This window comes from Magallana gigas, chromosome 6, assembly GCF_963853765.1.
Source record: "Magallana gigas chromosome 6, xbMagGiga1.1, whole genome shotgun sequence".
Classification (NCBI taxonomy): domain Eukaryota; kingdom Metazoa; phylum Mollusca; class Bivalvia; order Ostreida; family Ostreidae; genus Magallana; species Magallana gigas.
Genome location: NC_088858.1, coordinates 53,943,336 through 53,962,402, shown reverse-complemented (window position 1 = coordinate 53,962,402; position 19,067 = coordinate 53,943,336). Strand labels below are relative to the sequence as shown.

At 37.6% G+C, this 19,067-nt stretch overlaps 1 protein-coding gene across 1 annotated transcript; it reads right to left on the bottom strand.

Annotated features, from left to right (window-relative positions):
- Positions 1–10,232: 10,232 nt before the first annotated feature.
- On the bottom strand, positions 10,233–14,191 carry LOC105328416 (RNA-binding protein MEX3B). Its single transcript, XM_011429284.4, has 2 exons — positions 13,797–14,191; positions 10,233–11,734 (listed from the first exon to the last, which is right to left on the bottom strand). Exons 1-2 carry the CDS (start codon positions 14,059–14,061, stop codon positions 10,383–10,385), a joined length of 1,617 nt encoding a protein of 538 aa, XP_011427586.3. The 5' UTR covers positions 14,062–14,191; the 3' UTR covers positions 10,233–10,382.
- Positions 14,192–19,067: the final 4,876 nt, after the last annotated feature.

Sequence of the window (19,067 nt, the reverse complement as noted above, 5' to 3'; positions counted from 1 at the left end):
GGTAGAGTGCGTATTGAATAATTTAATGTAACTATTGTAAATTGTCTTAAATCAAACTTTTTACTGAAATATTGAAAAGCTATACACAATTAGCAATATGTGTTAATGAATTAAAAAGTTTTGCAAGCTTGATATTCTGCGCCATAGCGAAGTAGCGAGTGTGTCCCTGTTTGTAGAACTGGCGTTAATAGCCCATGTCATTAGTACTTCAGCTAGTAGTTGGAGTGGTGTACAATCAGTGCTTATTCGGGGACCCTGATTCCTGACCCCCACCGGACCCCGACCTCCTCTCCCTGCTCTGAATTTGTGTATATGTTCTCGTCCAGCTACAGCTGTAAATGCGTGATAAGGTGTCCTGAATGACTTTACACCTTTGTGTCTTGTATTGACAGTCAATATCGTAAAATTCTCACAGCGACCTTCACGTCAAAAATGGCTACAAATTCTGGCTCCCAAGGTAGCTAGTGTTTCCGACGTTCTAGCCTGTTCTTGATATGAATTGAAACAAGTTTACATTACCATTGAGAATTAGATTTTCTTGTTAGCGTGCCTCCCGTCCATAGTTCTTACAATGCTGACCAGTGTCCATGTCCGTGATGAAGCATTGTGGGGCGTGTCCCGGGGAAGCGGGCAGTGCGCTGATGGTGACCCCGGGGACAGTTTACTCCGCGTGATTGGACTTTGATCTCTCCCCTCCCTGATTAGTGCACAGACACGACAAGTTTTCGTTATCGCCTGATCTCTCTCGTCTTATAGTTCTCTCATTTATAATGTATCGACCTATTGCATGACCCCCCCCCCCCCCCCCCCGCCCTAACTCAACCATGATTGTCCCCACTTATTACACAATTACCCACCAGTTAGCGGCCACTCTACCTACAGAACTTGTCCGTAGAGTAGAAGCTAATTCTGCTACAAACGGCCTCCAGGGATTAATTACCGGCTAATCAAGCGTGTTTTGTCCTGATTGCATCACCCGGGGACCCCCAAATCTCGCCATCAGCGCTCACTGTAACCTCGCTCTCGACACGTTGCTGGCCCAAGATGTGGCACGAATTCTGCCAACTCAGCAAAACAAGCCTGAGCTAGACTGGTGAGGGTCAAACGATACGTTCTGTAGGACTTAGCTGCAGCACTGAGATGCTTTATGAACATAATTCCTCTATATCAGACGCTCCGGTACCGTGTTGGGTTTATATTATGTCCGTTTGAGCAGACTAATGGATTTAGAAGTTGGCAAGAAACTTGAATACTTGAAACTGTACAGCACTGATGGTAGTTTGGTTATTTATACAAAGAAAAAATAAAAAGAAGCGTCAATCAAATCAGCCATTGTGGTTCTGTCATTACCTGAACAAACTTCATATTATTTTATAACACAGTGTCAATTTTTTAGCATTATATATTGTTCTTTTATACCACCCTGCTTAGCCTTTATTTTCTTTCTTTCTTGCTAATTCAGGGCGCGTGACCATGTCTTTATATCTATTATACTTAGACACGTACAATAATTTATCACAACATACCTATGTTTACTTTTCTCTGTCGACTCTACCTTGTTGTTCATGTTTGATGGTTTTTATATACGTACCAAATAGCGGCATCATAATGGCTTAAAATAGAAACTGCCTACATAATTCATATCAAAGTCTCAAAATAAATCAATCTTTAGACGATAATATTGTATTTCACAAACATTTTGATCAGCCCCATTATGAAAACATCACATTATTACACAATTACGAATTCCCTATTCGTTACTTTTCGGCGATTATTCATGGGATGATAGTCAATTAATATACAGAGCGTGTCTATCTTTGTTCTTGTACAGCGTGTACATAGCGAGTAAATGTGTGTACACGTACAACGTGTAAATGTGTGTATACTTACATGTGCAGCGTGTAAATGCGTGTATACTCACAGCGTGTATGTGTGTACACTCACAGCGTAAAATGTGTTTATACCTACAATGTGAAAATGTGTATACATTCACAACGTGTAAATGGGTGCAAAGGTAAAGTGTGTAAATGTGTGTACACGTACAGCGTGTAGTGGTGTACACTCTCAGCTTGTAAATGTGTGTACACTCACAGCTTGTAAATGTGTGTACACTCACAGCTTGTAAATGTGTATACACTCACAGCTTGTAAGCGTGTGTACATTCACAGCTTGTTAATGTGTGTATACGTGCAGGGTATAAATGTGTGTTCTCCACATCGTGTAAATGTGTGTACACGTAGAGCGTAAATGTGTATGCAGATGGGATTATGAATGAAGGTGAGAAATTGTCTCTCGTCTGGATCAGATCCCAGCATCATAAGTCGTCGGCCGTCACCGTTTCTGTGGAATTCCCAGAGAGGAGGAATCAGTGTCAGCTAATGAGCAGTGACAGGGTTATATTAACTAACCCAATTCCTGGCCCGTGACGATTGGGAACAGATGCGCTAATGCTGCTCTGTTGCTTTTTTCTGTACCAACAAGCATCTGAGATTTCAAAGTCCCCTTATTCGATATTCTATTTGATTAAATCAGCGAGACTTTAAATGGCGTCTGACAGATTTTTCCTCCCGTGGAGAAGTCTCCGTAATGATCAGGTGACAGAGCGTTATACACAGACTCATCTGTTGACTAATACAGAGATAAGGTGTATATATATAGGATGCGGCAGCTCATACAGATTTGTTAAGGCGTCTTCATAATTCAAATATAAATGTTCAGTTATTATTTATTTTTTGTTATTGCAGAGAAGATTAATCGGTGTGAAAAGGAACAGGTGAGCATCGTAAAGAGAAAAACCTCACCACTATCGGTAAATCCGGATGATGAAAAATGCAGCTTACTGCGAAATTCTGAGCTAGGAAGTTATTATTAAGATTACGTTTTCATCATCTTTAAACAAGTTGAAAAGAAAACATAGCATTTTTATTCGTTTCATAATCCAGTGGCTGTTGTGGTAGCCTTCTAGCACTAAAATGTACCCGAGATCAGTGAAACTTGGTTTCTAGACCAAGTGTTCTTAAATCGACCAAATAATCATTTAGATAATTTGTCTCAAGGTCAATTTGGCAAAAATAGGTTAGAAAAAATAGGAAAGCATTGATATGAACGTCGTTTGTTTTCACACTTAATACCGTTTGAATCAGCAGATCTATACCACAATATAAAAAATCGACATACCATGACCTTTTCCAAAAAGAATTTGGCCTTTGTACAAGTTCAAGGTCATTTGATACATTTTGAAATTGTTCAATACCTGAAGCATGGGCACAAGTGGAAGCGTCTTAAAGGTTATATGACATATGGTTTTCGCGCTAACTACAATTGTGATAAAAACGTCACCATGGAGATGAACCCAAGCCTCATTGCATGCCACTTACAACATCAATGCCTGTCTCATTCTGAGATCACAAAGTAAAGAGAACGAGTAGAAAATACTTCAAATATACTTCCCCATTCTTGCATGCAATTCATGCAAGCAGCAATTTACATATAAAGGTCATGGTCATGGTTCATTAGCATAATGATTGATGTCTTATTATTGAAAAAAAAATTATGTCTATCTTGTATTTACTAATGGAAATTATGTAATGGATAGCACATAGACTGTCCTTGCTGTGTGTATGTATCCCATTTGATGTCGGCGTGTTATCAAACTTTATTCTTCCCCGGGGAACAATCTGTTCTGTTGTTTCAAAGTTTACTGGTGTTGCTGCCTTGACTAGTCGTTGTCTTGCATCTCGAACCCGACTAATAATCGTCTGAATCAACAATATCTGTATCAAGGTCCCGCTTCGTTATCTGTTATTTTAAGCCTCGCTGCAGCACGTGTACATGTGCATGTCGCTTTCCTTTCAACATATCTCCGTGCATCTTTGCATAATTCATTCCACAATTCATGTTTTCTGACTTCAATTTCATGCCGTGTACTCCAACATATCCTGTGAAAGAACTCGCAAAGTGCTACGTCATTAATATTTAACAACACCAGAGTAAATCAGTCAAAATCTTTGTATATGCACTTAATATTGTCCGTCAACCATTTCTTATAGAATATATGATTTTAATAGAATCTTTGATCGAAGAAAACAATGTTTAATTTGCACCCAGCTTACTGAATTAACTATAAAGCACGGATGTGACGTGACCAGGTATACCCAGTGGATGTCGTCATAGTGATAAATGACCTTGAAAAGTCATGACCGGATGGTTTATTTTTTTTTTTTAATTTCCTCAAACGAGATTCCTTCTTCGTGTCAGACTTAACAGAGTAATGGCGGATAGATGTATTCTCCCATTTTTATACGCCCAGGAAGTGACAATTCCATATATTTATATAAAAATTTCTATCTGAGTGTATCAAATTTAGTGCATATACATAAAACTGGTACATATATGACACATTGGGTTCTATGGTTGATCTTGAAAGCGGCCACTATTAGAAATTGGAAGTGAGAGTTGTTTTTCGACACAACATGTTTATCAGACTGTATTTATACCACGTGTTTGGACCGATCGCCTTTTTTTATTGGAAAATACTTGATTAAGATAAAAAGAACTAAGTATCTAGATTCCCGATTTTCCTTTTTCATTCTGTCTAACATTGAACAAACTTGATTTAATTACCCGAATAATTCGATAAAGCGTCGCTTCAGCGTGTAACTGGGCGCTCGCAGGTCGAGTCTTTCCCGACGGAACAGAAATCCCGGAGTTTACCTCTGAATTAAAAAAAAAGGAACTTTTATATTGCATAATGACAGTCCCTAGGGTAAATCTGCATAAATACGGCATGAAATAATGGAATATGGTTTCCATGGTAACGCCGGTCTCTGGCGATGGAGGGCTGCACGGGGAGAATGTCAGGCTCCTTTGAACTTTCTTTGTGTACTTGTCCCGGGAAAGTCGGACGAGCGGAGATCGATACACATGTAATCGTTATTACAGGCTTACGATGGAGGAATGTTATCCAATTTAATGTCTGTCGTTAACATCGTTATAACAGGAAATTCCCTTTTTGGTTATCTCAGATTTTGGTTTCCTGCAAGTCCACCCGCGCAGTCTGAAGCTCCGGGCACAGATGACAGAAGGTGAAGAGACTACGGCGCTAGTGTGCAGAGGTTTAATCTGACCTCGAATTAACATTTAATTGTCATAAAGCACAAAGCTAGCTAGCGTCAAATTCAAGTCTTTTTTCTGGAATCTGCATTCTTGTCCATGATAAGGCAGGCTCTTAGCTTCCCGATCGTATTTCCAAGAATCGATTTTTAAGGTCAAATATGACTGGCTGCTGCCCTGGGTCCTCTCAGTGATGGCAATTACAGTAATGTACGATGTTAGTAAGTAAATGGGGGAAAGAGTTAAAGCTTATACTAGTACTCTACTCAGACAGCTGAGAAAACCGTTTGGATTGAACTAATCAATCAGTCGATTGTACTCTGCTAGCGCTGTAAAGTTCATGCCATATGAAGATAGTTCAGAATACTTCAAATTTTGCCGAACGTGAAAATTTTGGGTAATTCCTAACATAATACTATAAACAGACAGAGTGGGCTGAAGATATAACCTATAAAAACATGGTTCGAATTTACACAGAAGTTCACTATGTTTGTTTCTAAAGCTATAATATTGGTAGGAAGAAAACCTTGACCCGTCGGTTTTCACCGATTTCTTCTTTAAGACAAACAGGTTCACAGGTTCAGAAGTAATGTATGCAACTTTAATTGTAATGGTTTGTTCACAAAGGTTTACAGAGTAAATGTTAATACTAGTACGGAATTTCGTCATTGAAAAGTTGGGTTTGAAATTCTTAGATGCAACATTACCGGAATCGGGGGGTCATTAAATATAGGTTAACCTTGACAATGAATTATTTCATGTGTTAATGGAATCGTTCGGAACAAGAGGCAAAAAGATGATCTGAAGCCTAAATATTCTAAATTTTTTAGTTACATCCCGATCACCAGCTTTTGATCTGCAGATGTTAGCTTCATTACGTAGAGCAGATCCTTGCAAGTGACAACTGCACTGCACATGCTTCTAGACAGACTGAAACTCGGCAAAAACACATAATTAGTGTTACAAGACATTACAAAGCCTACATACTGGTTTACGAACTGTTCATGATCACAGAACAAAATGTTTCAGAGCTCGACTGAACTGACAAGGCAAAACTCTCTATCTCTCTCTCCATCCACCGTCCATCTCTTACAACCATGTTTGTCAAGGGTTCATTTCGGAGATAATTAAGGTCACGGTTAAAGTCTACTCACGAGCGCGAATCTAGAGGGAGGGGGCGGGATCGGTACTCGACTTTGCAAAGCCATTGAATATATATGGATACATAACAACCCCATGAACACCCCCCCCCCCCCGCCTTAAAGAAAAAATGTAAACCAATTGACAACCTCGGGGAGAAATTGACGATAACTCCAACCCCCTCCCCCAGTAAGCCAGACTCTATAAGCTACATGTAGTTCCTGTAAATAGAGGAACTCTGTACACGTAGTTTACCTTGTAAAGATTCTGCAATTAAGGATAAAATTGTGGCGGTATAGGTATGGGACAAATCCCTGATCCGCGCCTAATCCCCCCCCCCCCCCCCCCGATATATAATTTGTTTAATTACTTGTAGATACGGTCCCAAGCAACACCCGTTTGGATAAAGACAACCCATTGTCCATTTGGATGATGAAAATATACCTGTTATCAGGGAAAAGACAGGCTTCACGGCGAAAGTATCAACTAGGCCAACACAGCATGGCAAATTTTAGCTCCAGGTGTTTCACTTATATCCAGAAATTGTTCATCAAAGAAGTTAAATTATCAGGCCTGATATAGGTTATGTTGCTTTCATTTTTGTCTTTGTTTTTTTTAATCCTTTGTCTAAATTTCTTTCTACTGCAGTGCTATTTCTGGATCATGGTGACATTGACCTTGTTTTTCATTCTTTAGAGTTAATTAAAATCAAAGCTGCATTCCTCTGCCTGAATAGATCCGACAGTCTATCAGGAACTCGACTTCTGTGCCCTTTTATCTCATTCCCTTTCTCTTTCAATAAACAATGATTCTGTATTGGTAAGATTTTTATTTGCAGAAAAATAAAACTTTACATTTTTTATAATTTCACCAAATATAATATTCACGAGTTTCTACTGGAAACCCTGATAAAATAAAAAATATCTTTATACTTTTTGTCTCAAACAGTTGCATCTCAAGATTATCTGACATACATTACAAGGTAAATAATATTAAAATACAAAAAACACTATCTAGACAGCAAGCTCTGTACAGATCCAAGCTTTCTTATATATTACTCTCAAAATCACAACAACAGTACAAGTCATTTACATAAGTTATTTTTCGTATTTATATAATACTGCAATAATTTGTCTCTACCTTTGAATACACAATGTGATTCAATTCAAAAGCAAGTCCGGAGGGTTATTGAATACAGGATTAACTGGTATACATGTCATTATAAAATAAAGCATTTAATTCTTGTGTCTATTCTTCTCATTTTCAATAATGTCTGTAATAACACATATTTGATGTATTCTACATAATATGACTGGTGCTTGCAATTAAATGACCCTGACTTGGTCTGATTTAACCTTGACCTGAAGTCATATAATATCAGATGACACCAACCAATGCCATTCATAGAATAAAATTTTTCACCTTTTTTAACAATTTTTTTTTGTTTTGGTATAAAAAATTCTTTTTTGACAACTGGGTAAAATGGAATTTTATAAAAAGAAAACAATATTGTGAGAAGTGGCCATGGTGAAGCTGGGAATACAGCCCGTGGTAAGAAAAATGGATATTGCATAAATCGTAAGTTTCTTTGTAACAAAGTGGATAGAAAGTAATTGAGTGGTTTGTGTTCAGATCTAGAATACCTAAGCACATCAACAATAGGACAGACGGCCATGACAAACACACACAGGTACATTATGCATAAAAACATCTTGTTATAGGCTGGTCACACAGAATCAATGGATGGTATATAAAAATAAAAAAGGCAAGAATCATCTAATTGCAAATCTAAAATGGTGAATACTAATTCTTTCAAAATTATGAGTTATAATGACATTAAAAAAACAAAAAAAATTGATACAAGTTAGTGAGAAACTAAAACAAAATAAAAGGTAGTGATGGGGATATAAAATGATTGACTAGCACTGCACATGGTTATAATTCATATCTTTGGTTGTTAAGTTAGTTTCTGGCATATTTTGCACAGAAAGTTTTGTTTGAAGCTATGAGATACTAAAATGTTTATGATAGAAAAAGTTAAGATTTGGGATGAGCAGAAATTGTGTCAAAGTAAAAATACCCTGTACTAACCATAGAAGCTGTCAAAATGAAATAAAATAAATACAAAGATTCAAACTCAAAACAAAACCAGCTTAAAAAAGACATCTTTTCCTAAATTTCCCAAACATTCCATTTTTGATCATTAAAGAAAACTTGAAGCCTTGGACCATATCCTATTTATAGCATCAACAAAATAAACAAACTCTTATAGGAAAAAAAACTACCTCTAAACATATAAAGAAACATGCAACAAAGGGCAACAATTAGCAACTACTTGAATGGGACCATATTCTTTTCCCCCGGGGCTGACTGGGCATCCCCCAAGGTACCTCAGCGAAAACTTTATGTTCCAAGCAACACTTCAGCCGTTCCATGGAAATAAAATTGGCAAACTTAAAACTGAGCACCAAATTGGCATATCGATAATCATATAAAATATCTATAACAGTACAGTTCCGAGACTGAACTTCAACACAACCTAGACAATTCTGGATATGACGAGTACAACAAGATATTTCTAGATATACAATAACAAAATCTCTACAATGATATGACGGCTACCAGATCTAAATATACACAGAAATAAAGTGCTGGATATTTGATTACAGTTATTGCACGGGAAGATTCAAATGATTATGCTTTGATAAGTTTGTAGGAACATGTACAATGTTGTTCAAAAAAAGATTTATGATTTCTTTCCCCAAGATAGAGAAATAAATGAGCCGATGAAGAGATATTATATACATGTCTGTGATTTTTTGTTTGGCAAATATTTTTTTTTTCTGGATGTTTATAATAAAGGAAAAATCATATCAATGTGTAAAGCCAGTTTACAATAGAATATGGAGAAAAGCCATGAGCCTCAAATACACACTTTTATAAAGACCAATGGAAGCTTAATATTCAATATCACATATAATACAATCAAATATATATAAAAATATATTTCAAAGGGAACATATTGTAAACTTATACACACTACGTACAAGTGTAGAAAAATATTCCAGGACTTGGGCATCGGTACGACATCATGTTGACCAGCAAGCATCCAAGATATACTCAACAAAAAAAGGATAAAATACACAATACATACATATATTTATATAATATATATAAAGTCCTTATGGTGGACAGCAGGTCAACAAAAAATCTGGTGATTGGTGCTGTTGAAAAATATTTTATCTTCCATTTCATTGCATAATATATATTTATAGATATACGTCAATACACAATAGAGAATCAGTGGTTAAGGCTGCCGGGTGTGTCCAAACACCCCTGTATGGAGCAGCCTTGTTCTGAAATAACCAGTCTCTGTGATGATTTGCAATGAACACATGAAATTTTATCCGATTCCATACAAAAATAATAGGAAATTTATCCGCTAGAATGTACACAGACACGGAAGGGCTCTGGCTGCTCGTCCAAACACAATGAGGGGGTCGTGGTGACTGGTTCCCGTTAAATGTCCAAATAAATCAAAAAATAAAGTGTACATACAAAACCAAAAAATGGACAAAGGAAAAATAGTCGGGTCTGCTGGGGTTTCTCCTTATACATTCACGCCCTCTCAAACAACCAACGCTATATCTACGTTTAACAATGAGACAATTGGAATATAAAAATAAATTCTTTTGCAAATAAAAAATTAAACTACTGTGCTTGCTTGTTAATAGATTATATAACAAATTAAGGCTAGAAAAATAATAACGATGTGTCAAGCCTGCAGTTCATTTGGTCCTTTTGACTGATAAAAATCACTGCACCGATTCCTTCAGCTGGTTGTGAGGTATGCCCTGAATAGCTTTTCACAGTCCCCACCCCCCAAATCAACTTCAGGCTCTCAAAGGAAATGGATAATATACTGGGAGGCATGCTCTCAGCATAGGGAAATAGTTCCACACCTGCATTGCATAGCACTGCTTTTCTTTGTTCTTTGTCAATGCAAAAAATCTCACTAACATAAAAAATCCAAATATATAACATAATCTCATATTTAAGGAACAAAATGCACTCTGGTCTGGTCAAGTTCAAATATTGTTCTTGGGATTACTTTCTCCTGCGCCGGATTTCTAAGAGAATATGATGCGCATTGCCTGAGAAATGGTTTGGTTGCACACGGGACAAATTCTCTCCCTCGCGGGTTTCTCCACGATTAAATTTGCACATTCCATGCAAAAGAGATTGTGGCCACAAGGAACAAGAGCGGCCACGATTTCACTATCTGAACACATTAAACATTGACGTCTCGGGCGACCGTTTACCATGGGTACCTGCACAGGAATGGAGACGCCCCCGGGGGATTTCTCCAGGGACGATGTGGTGATGGCAGGTGAGAAGCTGGTGGTCAGCCCCATTTCCATGACGACAGAGGTGTGGGGAAAACCCTGGGTCCCGTTCATTGATGTCTTGAGCAAGCCAGTGTTTCCATGGATACCTTCCAGGAGGTTGTTAAGCGGGGGCGATGGGGGATTGCTGCTTGAGTTCCCATTGGATGAACTGGTGGGCGAGTCTGTGATGGAGGGGGACATCTGTCTCGGAGTGCTGTTTCCGAGGCTACTTGGACCGCGGGGGTGATTTGCAGAACTGGTGGTGAAGACACAGGACTGACAGGAGTTGTCGACGTCCGACCACACCGAGTGGGAGGGAAGGAAAGGATCAAAGGAGGGGGAACCACCAAGACCCTCATCGTTGTCAAAACTTCCGAAGCCATTGAAGGTTCCAATCATATTTCCCAAAGAGAAATCACCAATCTTGGATCCATTGACTGTCGGAAAATTGAAAATGTTGGTGTCACCATTGTGAAGTCCATTCCCATTCTGAAGATTGTGAAAATTATTTAAAGCATTCAGTCCATTGTGCACTTTGCTGAATCCAAATATGTCACTGCTTCCATGCAGCTCATGAAGGCCTGTTTCGATGCCATTTGTTTGAAAGTCGTCTTCATTCTGTCCGTCAATCACTCCCCCTGTGCGGATGGCAATGTGGCTTTCGATTTCTAGTTTGGCCTTGTCCACATTTTCTGGTAGTCCGGTTACTTCAAATACTGGTTCCTTGTCGCGGCTCGGGGTCACGATGTAGGTGTGTGTCTGCTGCTGGATCCGCTTGATGGTGGCTCCTTTGGGTCCCACTACTAGACCGACCACACGGTAGGGCACTCGTACCTGGATCGTTACCTGGCCAGGTGTGCTGGGGCTGGGTGGTCCGTTGGGCCCGGGGGTGGTCACAGAGGAGGAACTGGACACGCTGCTGTTTCTGCGAGATGCCCTAATTTGGCTGAAATGTTCGGCTGCTGATAGAATTTCTCGTTTCGCCATGGCGACATCTTCCTTTCGGCCCGTCACTACAAACACCGGTTCCTCCCCACGGACGGGAGTCTTGATGTATGTGTTGGTTTTGGCTCTCAAGGCTTTAATCTTGCATCCTGAAGAGAGAAATACAATATTAATGTCTGTTATTCATGAATTCTCTACTTGGTGGTAAGTAAGACAGACTCACATATTCTTGTCAAAAATCAATATATCTGACTTACAGAATGCCAAATGTTGCAGCTTTCCTTGTATCATTTTAGTTTGTCAGAATGCCTCTGATAATAATTGAATATGAAACTGGACAATTTACTCAGGAATGCCAAATAAAAATTGATTCCCTATAATAAACACGCTATGCTGGCCAGACTGGTGAATTAGCAGCATGTGTAGACTAGTTCCTGCACCTACATCTCAATAAAACAATAGCCTCTCTGTAACCCGGTCTCCATCTCTATATTACACTGCCATTTACCCCGGGAGCCTAGGCTACAATTACCCAACAAAAACTATGTGCCACAAGTCCTTCAGTGTTTACAGTGAATAGGCAGATCCAGATGCTGGTTACATAACTAGAACATAAAATCAAGGCTACACTCAAACCTGGGGCGAACATTTCCAGGGGCGAGTTTCTTTTATCTGAGAGGACTGTAAAAATTGTGTCTGTGTATGTAACAAATAAAATCTCTGCACAACAAATACCGCAGCTAGTTTCAATGCTGGAGCAGAATTCCTTATCTTTCACACTGGCTTTAACATCATGTAGCTTTCTCACAAGACAGTTCAGACCCTAGTCACAAATCAAATGATTCATGCTTGTGTGTGTTTGAAATTAAGTGACTTATTCAGACATCTCCTAACTGACCTTTTGCCAATTTGTTTCTTGAAAGAGACCCAATAAAAAAACATTAACACACAAGTGCTCTGAACTCATTCGTGTTTGAAAATTCCCTAGTACGAAGTCAGCCTCCAGAGTCTGAGAACCTTATCTTATCGCCTAGACAGGAAATCCTACATTTTTAACTGACACCCCACACATCTAAAATGCTATTTTAAAATGCTGTACTAAATTCAACATATCTATAAATTCTTTATCAAGGTACAGTTTTAGAGAACAAAAAATTTATTGGTAGAAAGGTTTCATTTCGGCTTTATATGAGTTATACTACAGCTTATCCAAACAGAATTCCATCAGTAATGTTCAAGTTGTGAGCAGAAGTAACAATTACATATCGGGCAATCGAGGCACTTTAGTGTGTCGATTGTTACAAGAGGTTTCAGGAAACACTCGATACAGGTCCTGCTTCTAGCCGGCTACAGATCAAGTGTGCCCAACCAGAGAATCATTTCTTGACCCTGAGAATTTAACAGAACAGGAAAAACTTGGGAGATGTCTACTTCGAGCAAGCACAGCATCCGTGTAATTAACAAATTACAGTGTTAATTACAGTATCAACCTCTAGGTGAACTCTCATGACATTATGCCCCAACACCAGATGTTGACTAATCTCAATATTTTACATTGCCTGCTTGCAGTTTCAATTTTCAAAAACAATGAATTTTTTATTAGCAGCGCATTATATGCTTTGTAAACATTTTAATACTGAAGTCATTTGTTGGGAGACAAATATTTTTCAAGAACAATATCCCAGTGTCCACCCAAAATTGCAAAAACCCGCCCCAAAATGAAAGGCGCACGTGTTTACCCCCTTTGTTTTTCTTTGTACTTGGGATTTTTTATGACGCGTTCCTACTTTCAAAATGACTGTTTCAATGTATATTTTCAAATGAAATAAATATGAGAAGCATTCTTCTAAATAATTTCATGAATGAAATAAAATTTACAATCACATATTGTGTTCCTTTCCGAGAACCTCGCTTAATTCAGGTGTCGTATTTCAAATCTTATCACCACGTGTTTATTCGAAATTTCTTTGTTCATTGTTTTTAAATCGTCATGTCAGCTGCTAAAAATAGGGTTTTTCTCACTAGAAATTCACCAAAATTATTTATAAACTTTAGTAAGCAATGTGAAAAATATTTCTGCTGTCTATATATCATGTACGTGCTACACGTGCGAACTGAAATAGCTATCCCGGGCCAGTTGGAGCGTGACCGATAAACAAAGGCTTCCTCGTGGTCGCATGTTTATATCAATGAATGAAATATACAACTTACCTTGTCTTCCGACTATTTCGGCCACATGTTCCGAACTTGGGACTGGCACACATTCCGTCATGTTTGCACTTCTCTTTCTCGCCGTTTCAGAATCCATAGTTGATGATGCTAGATTTGGAACCTCTTCATCCCCGTTCATCCGCAGCACCGAGAGCTCGAATGCAAGTTGCAGTGCGCGGTGGTCTTCGGGTATTTGGTTTGCATTTACCTCCGAGAACATGTTAGCTGGCATCTTGGTGGTTGTCTGGTTGATAATGCCAAGCATGTGGACTATTTGGTTTCATAAATATCCTTCGTTGTACGGTTGAATATTTGTTCGCTTCAGTTTAAAGCGCGCACTTTCTGAATCGGTTCTCCTCAGCACAAAGCAATATGTCCCAGTGACGTCAGATTCACAAAGATTCCGCCAAGATCGCCATCTGTTCTGATCGCTGATTGGCTAGTCTTCGATTAGGGGCGGAGTTTTGCCTTTGAACCCTACATACAATAACAAGAGTTGGAGAGCGTTAGACTAACAATGGATTAACAACGGAGATCAAGATTCAAAATGATTCACTCGGCCTGTTTAATCGATATCTCTTTTATTCAGATTGAAATCTTTTGTCCGAAGTTTCTTTTTAGATCGCCATTCTTCATGCAACATTATCTTGAAATATGAAACACCTTAAATTTTAAATATCTTACCATTTCCACATATATATTTAGGAAAAAGATTTAATTTTACTAACATTACTAAAATTGAAACGTATGGTTTGAAAAAAAATAGAGCTATACATATATATATATATAGAATGCAAACATATTTCTTTTTAACGAGTCATGCAACATATAGATAAAAGCAATAAATACTCCGATATACGAAACAATGCACACATGGGGTTTTATCATTTTGCCAAATAAGTAATACTTGAATAATTTATGTTCCTCTACTGCCGAGCAAAGTCTCCAAATTGTTACTCTGCTTCTGAATAAAACATGGTGGTAATTGCCTTTCACGGTAATTAGATTAATATACATGGGAAGGTCCGGGCCGGACAAACAATACGCTTGGCTTATTGTAAATTAGATAATGAATACACATGCAATTTGGGCCGTTAAAACGCGAATGGCTCTGGCACGAATATTCGGCAGACATATGATATAATATATAACATGTATAATTTATTTCTTGGAGGGAAAAGTCGCGAGCCTGATGGTGTTGATTTTCAACAATTAAATGGCAGTTACATGTAAACAATTTACAACAGCGCGAAACCGCGGGGTAAAAAAAGGCGCGGGAGACAGGTGTGTTGCAATGCGTAAACTCAAAAGGCGCCAATTTTGCCCAATGGTAGTGTGAGACCCATTACCAGTCGCTTGTTAGACCGCCACTAATTTTGACGAGAATCCTAATTTATCAATTTAACTGATTAAAAAATCATCGTTCTTGTTTCAGCAGATTAATGATGATTCTTGAGGGGTTTCTATTTCTTAATTGATAATTTGGTGAACAAACCACGCACATCAAAAAAAATGAACGGATAGATATTTATACTATATGATATTATTAATACCATCGTAATTAACGAGGGCAAAAACTCGCGGGTTTACGATATCTTTTTTCACGAGGGGTGAATCTTATCAAACTATATTTTGTATCTCTTTGGAACACTTGTAAATATTTCATCCCTCTCAGAGCGCCATCTCTCACGCGCCCAGCTGTCGAACTTCCAGAAATATCGTCAGACGTCATCGGCGATAATATCGCAAGCTTACAGCCTAAATGTTAACTGATTCACGTGATCCTCTGATTGGATTTTAATTAGCAGAGAATTATAGATATTCTTCATAACTCTTTGATTTGATATAGTGAAAAAACTTGTTCCGTAAACACGAAAAAAAAAGAAAAAAACAAAAACCAAATAAACAAACTTATTGACTTAACTGTAGATAAAAGTCAAAACATACAGGAGCTACGAAAATCTTCCATATTCAAATTAAAGTCACAGATAATGAAATATACACGTATTGACATATACACGTATTGACATATATATATATATATATTATCAGATGTCTACTGGTTGTATTGTCATATAGTATAGTTTATTTGAATTTACAGGTGGATGTAAATTTAAAAAAAATACAATATGACAATACATTTACAATGAACAGATGATAGTAGGAAATAACTTCATGCATAATGTACACATAATTATTCAGGTACACTCTGACATGTATATAAGATCACGTGTATGTTCTGACACACATGAAAGAGGCACGCACTGATATGAACTTTATATCTTTATATTTGTATTAACTACTTTTATGACTACATATTATATGTACATTGTTAATGTGTTATGACAAACTGATGTACATTTGCCCGGCTGTTACATGTTGATCTATGTGTGTGGACTATTTCGTATGTAGAATCTCTCTTTTAGACATTTCTCTCTAATGCCTGTTAGCTTGTATACCATATGGACACAAAACTGGAAATAAACTATTATCATATTATATTATTATTATAAACTCATATACACAACAGACATACATGTACATATAACATAATTACTTCTATGCATAAAAATAAATAATTAGTTCAAATTTAATATTATACATTTTCAGGAATGATTTAGTTTACTGGGTGGGTTAAGGGTTCTTAGTTTGTTGGGTTTGTTTGTTTTTTTTGTGATTAAAATGTAAATCTAATAAGTTTGAATTTTTCGGGGGGGGGGGGGGGGGGGGGGGGAGGGGGGTCGGACGTCCTGAAACAGTTGAAAAGACAGAAAGTCCTGGATACGGTCATAGTGACATTTCATACTGTCAGTAAGTTGATAGGCTTCATCAATACGTGTATTTGACCACCACCCCGTTCGACCCACCCCGTACTTGTAAAATTGATGCCGATGCTAGTGTGTACTTTGTGCTAGTGTGTACTTTTTCCTTTGCTGTAGTTCCTATACATACCGTGGTAATATTAAATGTCTAAATATTGAGCCTTACTTGAGTTCCCTCACTAATCTTATAGAAGCTTTAGTTATGACAAAATTGTCGATAGCGTCATTTAACAAATTAATTGAATGATTCTGACTGTTAATGAGACAATTTAAGCTGCTGGCAACTATGTATAAAATTCTTGATTCTAATTTAAAGCACTTGAAATCAATCCCCTCATTAAAAGCCTGTGTCGTGATTTTAATTAACAGAAGCATGTATAATATAAAGCAATAGACTGGAATTCCGAAATATTGATCAGGAAAATGACAAATTAGTTGCATTCAATCTAAATGACTAGATGGTCGTTCATGTTTGCTAAGTGAAGCCGGTGGGAATATTTTAATTTAATATCTAGCTAATATCAGCCCTGAGTGGCACATGAGCCTGACGGCCCGTCCAAAGACCGCATATCGATCCCACGACATTTGAGAATTCACTCCGAACCCGACACACTTGTTTGTTTATTTCTGCAGATTATGGAATTCCCTTATTCGAAACTTGAACATAATCTTTCCAATTACTACAGGTTTAGATGAATCTAAAATTGTTCTCAGTATTTATTGTAAGTTATACTGTAATCAAGTATTCCATTAACAATATATTGTCATTCGATGCCCGTCTATCTTGAATAATGCTTGTAGAAAATAACTTTAATAAAATATACTTAAACATAATTGCATCGTATCTTTGATCTAACATGATTTACAACACATTGGAGAGAGATAGCGAAATGACCAGTGGCTCTCCTCTTGTCCTGGTTACGCGGGAAAAGATGGCCCCTGATTTATCCTCCATTACTGGCGATTAATGTCGTATGATGTCGTGCCCCACAGCAGGGGCCTCCATCCTGGTTTGTTCTCTGGTGGCATCTAAGTGTTAAGGCAATTAGCATTACCCCCGCTACAAAGTGCTGACACGCCGTGTATTTGGCGGGAATTGGGGTTGTTGGCTGTACACAGGAAATCTCGCGCGTCATCCCAGGCGGTGCACCCCGCGGGGGCCAGCCCTGACCGACAGCAAGGTGTAATAAGGCGGGTGGGTCTTCCTGCTGATGTTTACACATCAATCGAGGTCATACAAAACAGCGTTTATCTGGATAAATTAAACAACAATAGAGCGGTTATACATTGTTATGTGGTCTCCATTAAAGTTTAATCAGAAATATATTGTCATAAACACATTGTCTCCGATAGATCGATATCGGCGGATAATTCTCTGCTGATCCCGGCACACATAAACTTACCTGTGTACACATTGCACAACAAATTACATGTGTTTGTAAACACAGATTTAATCGATTATTGATGACAGGATATAAAGTTCACAGGTTGTTAAAAATACACATCGAGTGTCGTTTCCGTTGTCAACAAAGTCTATTTATATGTAAAACAATTGTAAAAGCCCAGGCAATATAGAATTTAAAGTATAAGGATGATTAAATCAACATTCAGTCACTGATTTCCCTCCTTTACCCGGAGTTCAATATCTATGTTAATTACTTTGTTTAGTTATGTAGGGTTTTGTTCTGCTTCTTTTATAACCCATAGATAATATAAACATGAAATAACTTTGAACTATCAGACTGACTATGGATAGGACTTGTATAGGGGGTGTCTTTTGTCCCATTCATTTCTTATATTTTATTTTCATGAAAATATTGTTAATATTTTTAGAGTCAATAGATCGAACCAGGGACGTATGTAGTACTAGCTGTACATGCTCTATTAATTAATACGTCACTATCACAGTTCACTATTTCAATTTTCATCCTTCCGACCAGTTTATAGCATTTTCATTCGGCAATCAACATTTATTCGTGTTTATAATACTTCTGCATGCCTTTTGTACATAGTAATAAGATTGCCTTTTATATTAAGCATATTGCGCAAATATTTCGTCAAAAAATTGTTGTCAGATGATGCCGTTCGTTACTCACATTGTAAGCAATGAAAATGAATCAGAGAAAAATCTAGGGAAAATATAAATCTAGTTGTATTGTTCTAAATTTTGTATTTGCTGTCACTCGTTTATAAAAGGGACTTCGACAAGATTTTGGCTAAAAATTTAAAATTCTATTTTTCCAATTTCAATGTTTAGAAGGGTTAATATGGGTACTTTTAATGCTTTGTCAAAATTTGAAAGTCAAATACAATGTATTGAGTTATATGCAAGATACAGAGTTTGAAAATGTTTGTTTTGTAAACACAGCTCGAGCTTTGATTGGTTTACATTTGTGTTTTATTGGTATATATTTACATTTTCCATTGTCTTTGCCTGTGATAACCCTAC

Excerpts from the sequence above, each read along its gene's own strand:
- LOC105328416 (XM_011429284.4), bottom strand. The coding sequence starts at position 14,061 with ATGCTTGGCATTATCAACCAGACAACCACCAAGATGCCAGCTAACATG. Across the intron at positions 11,735-13,796 it reads CGAAATAGTCGGAAGACAAG|GATGCAAGATTAAAGCCTTG; the intron begins GTAAGTTGTATA and ends TTCTCTCTTCAG.